Consider the following 2252-nt stretch of genomic DNA (forward strand, 5'->3'; position numbering starts at 1 on the left):
CACACCCCTGGGACTGCACACACCTGCACACACACACCTGCACACACCTGCACACACACACCTGCACACACACACCTGGGACTGCACACACCTGCACTGCACACACCTGGGACTGCACACACACACCTGCACTGCACACACACACCTGGGACTGCACACACACACCTGCACTGCACACACCTGCACACACACACCTGCACTGCACACACCTGCACACACCTGTGACTGCACACACCTGCACTGCACACACCTGCACACACACACCTGGGACTGCACACACCTGCACACACCTGCACACACACACCTGGAACTGCACACACCTGCACACACACACCTGGGACTGCACACACACACCTGGGACTGCACACACACCTGCACTGCACACACCTGCACTGCACACACCTGGGATTGCACACACCTGGGACTGCACACACCTGCACTGCACACACACACCTGGGACTGCACACACCTGCACTGCACACACCTGCACATGCACACCTGCACCACACACACCTGCACACACCTGCACACACACACCTGCACTGCACACACACACACCTGCACACACCTGCACGCACACACCTGCACACACATGCACACCTGCACACACCTGCACTGCACACACCTGCACACACCTGCGCACACACACCTGCACACACCTGCACTGCACACACCTGCACACACCTGCACACACCTGCACACACATGCACACACACACCTGCACTGCACACACCTGCCCGGCTCAGGTCAGTGATGTCCCCAGAGCCCTTTCTCAGGTACAAAAGCACCTTCTCTGCCCCCAGTTTTGCCTGGCAGGTAGGAACACCTTGGGCAAAGCTTTCCCGGCAGCACAGCCCTGCTCCCTGCCGGCCAGGTGAGCCAGGTGAGCTCACCTCGGTGAGGATGGTGGTCTCGTAGGAGGGCTGGTACTTCTCCTTCTCATGGGGCGTTCGCTTCTCCATCTTCTCCCGATCCGTCTTCTGCTTCCGGTCGGCTCCTTTGGGCTGGAAAAGGGACAGGCCAGGACAGGTGTGTGGGAAACACACAGGTGACACAGGTGACACAGGTGACTCGGCCTTCTTGGTGCTTTACAGAGGGAAAAGGAGTCGTTCTGGGAGAAGCTTGTCCTGAGGGCCTCTGTTGGGACAGGGGTGTGACCACCAGAGTACACCTGTAACTCCCTGAGTACACCTGTAACCACTCTGCACACACCTGTAACCCCCTGAGTACACCTGTAACCACTCTGCACACACCTGTAACCACTCTGCACACAGCTGTAACCCCGAGTACACCTGTAACCACTCTGCACACACCTGTAACCCCCCAAGTACACCTGTAACCCCCTGAGTACACCTGTAACCCCGAGTACACCTGTAACCCCCAATACACCTGAGCTGTGTCTTCTGCACCTGCATCACCCAGGTAGGAGGTGGGATTCTGGGGGGACAAAGTGCACCTGGACACGAGGTCTCAGGGGTGGCCTTGACTTTGCCACACCTTGAACACCTGGGCCCCTCTTCTACCCAAAACCGGGGGGATTTCACTCAAATCCCAGGGGAAGCACAGGTGTGGAACCTCCACAGGTATCCAGGTGTTCCCCTTGGCAGATCCCTGAAGAAATTCTCTTAAAATTTGGCTGCACCTGCACTCACAGGTGAAGGAATTTGGCCCAGGTGGACATGGGGAGGGCAGGGCAGGACCCCAAAGCCCACTGACCCCTCGAGGTGGACAGGTGGGTGAACAGGTGAGAGAAGAGGAGCCAAGGTGAGATTTTTGGGTGTGTCGCAGGTGGGACGGAGCCACAGGCACCCTGAGGTGTGACCAGGGTGGGAACGACCCCTGCCCCTCCCAGCACCTCCTAAAGGTGGGAGGTTCCAGAGGCACCAGCAGCCCCCAGGGCAAACTGGGACAGCCTCCCAGGTGAGCCCAGGTGGGAGGGGTACCTTGAACACCTTGATCTGGCAGCTGGCGGAGTGCAGGTGCTCCGTGTACTCGCCGCTCTCGTTCTCCCTGAAGGTGTCGATCTGCACGCGGAAGGGAACCCCCTTCTCGCCGCCGTGCTTGCGCAGCGTGAACTCCGTGCTGATGCAGTGCACCTGGGGACAGGTGTGCTGCCCTGGGAACGCTGCTGCCAGCTGGGGCAGCACCTGGCATCCACGGGGCAGCACCCGGCATCCACAGGGCAGCACCTGGGATCACGTGGCCCTCACCTGGATGTGGGACAGAGCCCCCCTGTCCCTCACCTGGATGTG

General features: G+C 59.7%; 1 protein-coding gene and 1 long non-coding RNA gene across 3 annotated transcripts in view; both read right to left on the reverse strand.

Moving 5' to 3' along the window:
• The window catches only part of LOC121660970, a 25157-nt gene that overhangs the window by 18821 nt on the left and 4084 nt on the right, over positions 1–2252 (reverse strand). The window lies entirely within an intron of this gene.
• TFCP2 (transcription factor CP2) overlaps positions 1–2252 on the reverse strand; it is a 12339-nt gene that overhangs the window by 6389 nt on the left and 3698 nt on the right. For both annotated transcript variants that reach the window (XM_042020587.1, XM_042020586.1), the window contains exons 6-7: positions 1944–2096; positions 894–1004 (exon numbers count right to left, since the gene is read on the reverse strand). In XM_042020587.1, the coding sequence (XP_041876521.1) occupies positions 894–1004; positions 1944–2096 (264 nt within the window). The remainder of the gene's footprint in view (positions 1–893; positions 1005–1943; positions 2097–2252) is intronic.

This window comes from Corvus kubaryi, unplaced genomic scaffold (genome assembly GCF_017639235.1).
Source record: "Corvus kubaryi isolate FWS band 111438036 unplaced genomic scaffold, C.kubaryi_AGA036_p1.0 37027, whole genome shotgun sequence".
In the NCBI taxonomy this organism is placed as follows: Eukaryota; Metazoa; Chordata; class Aves; order Passeriformes; family Corvidae; genus Corvus; species Corvus kubaryi.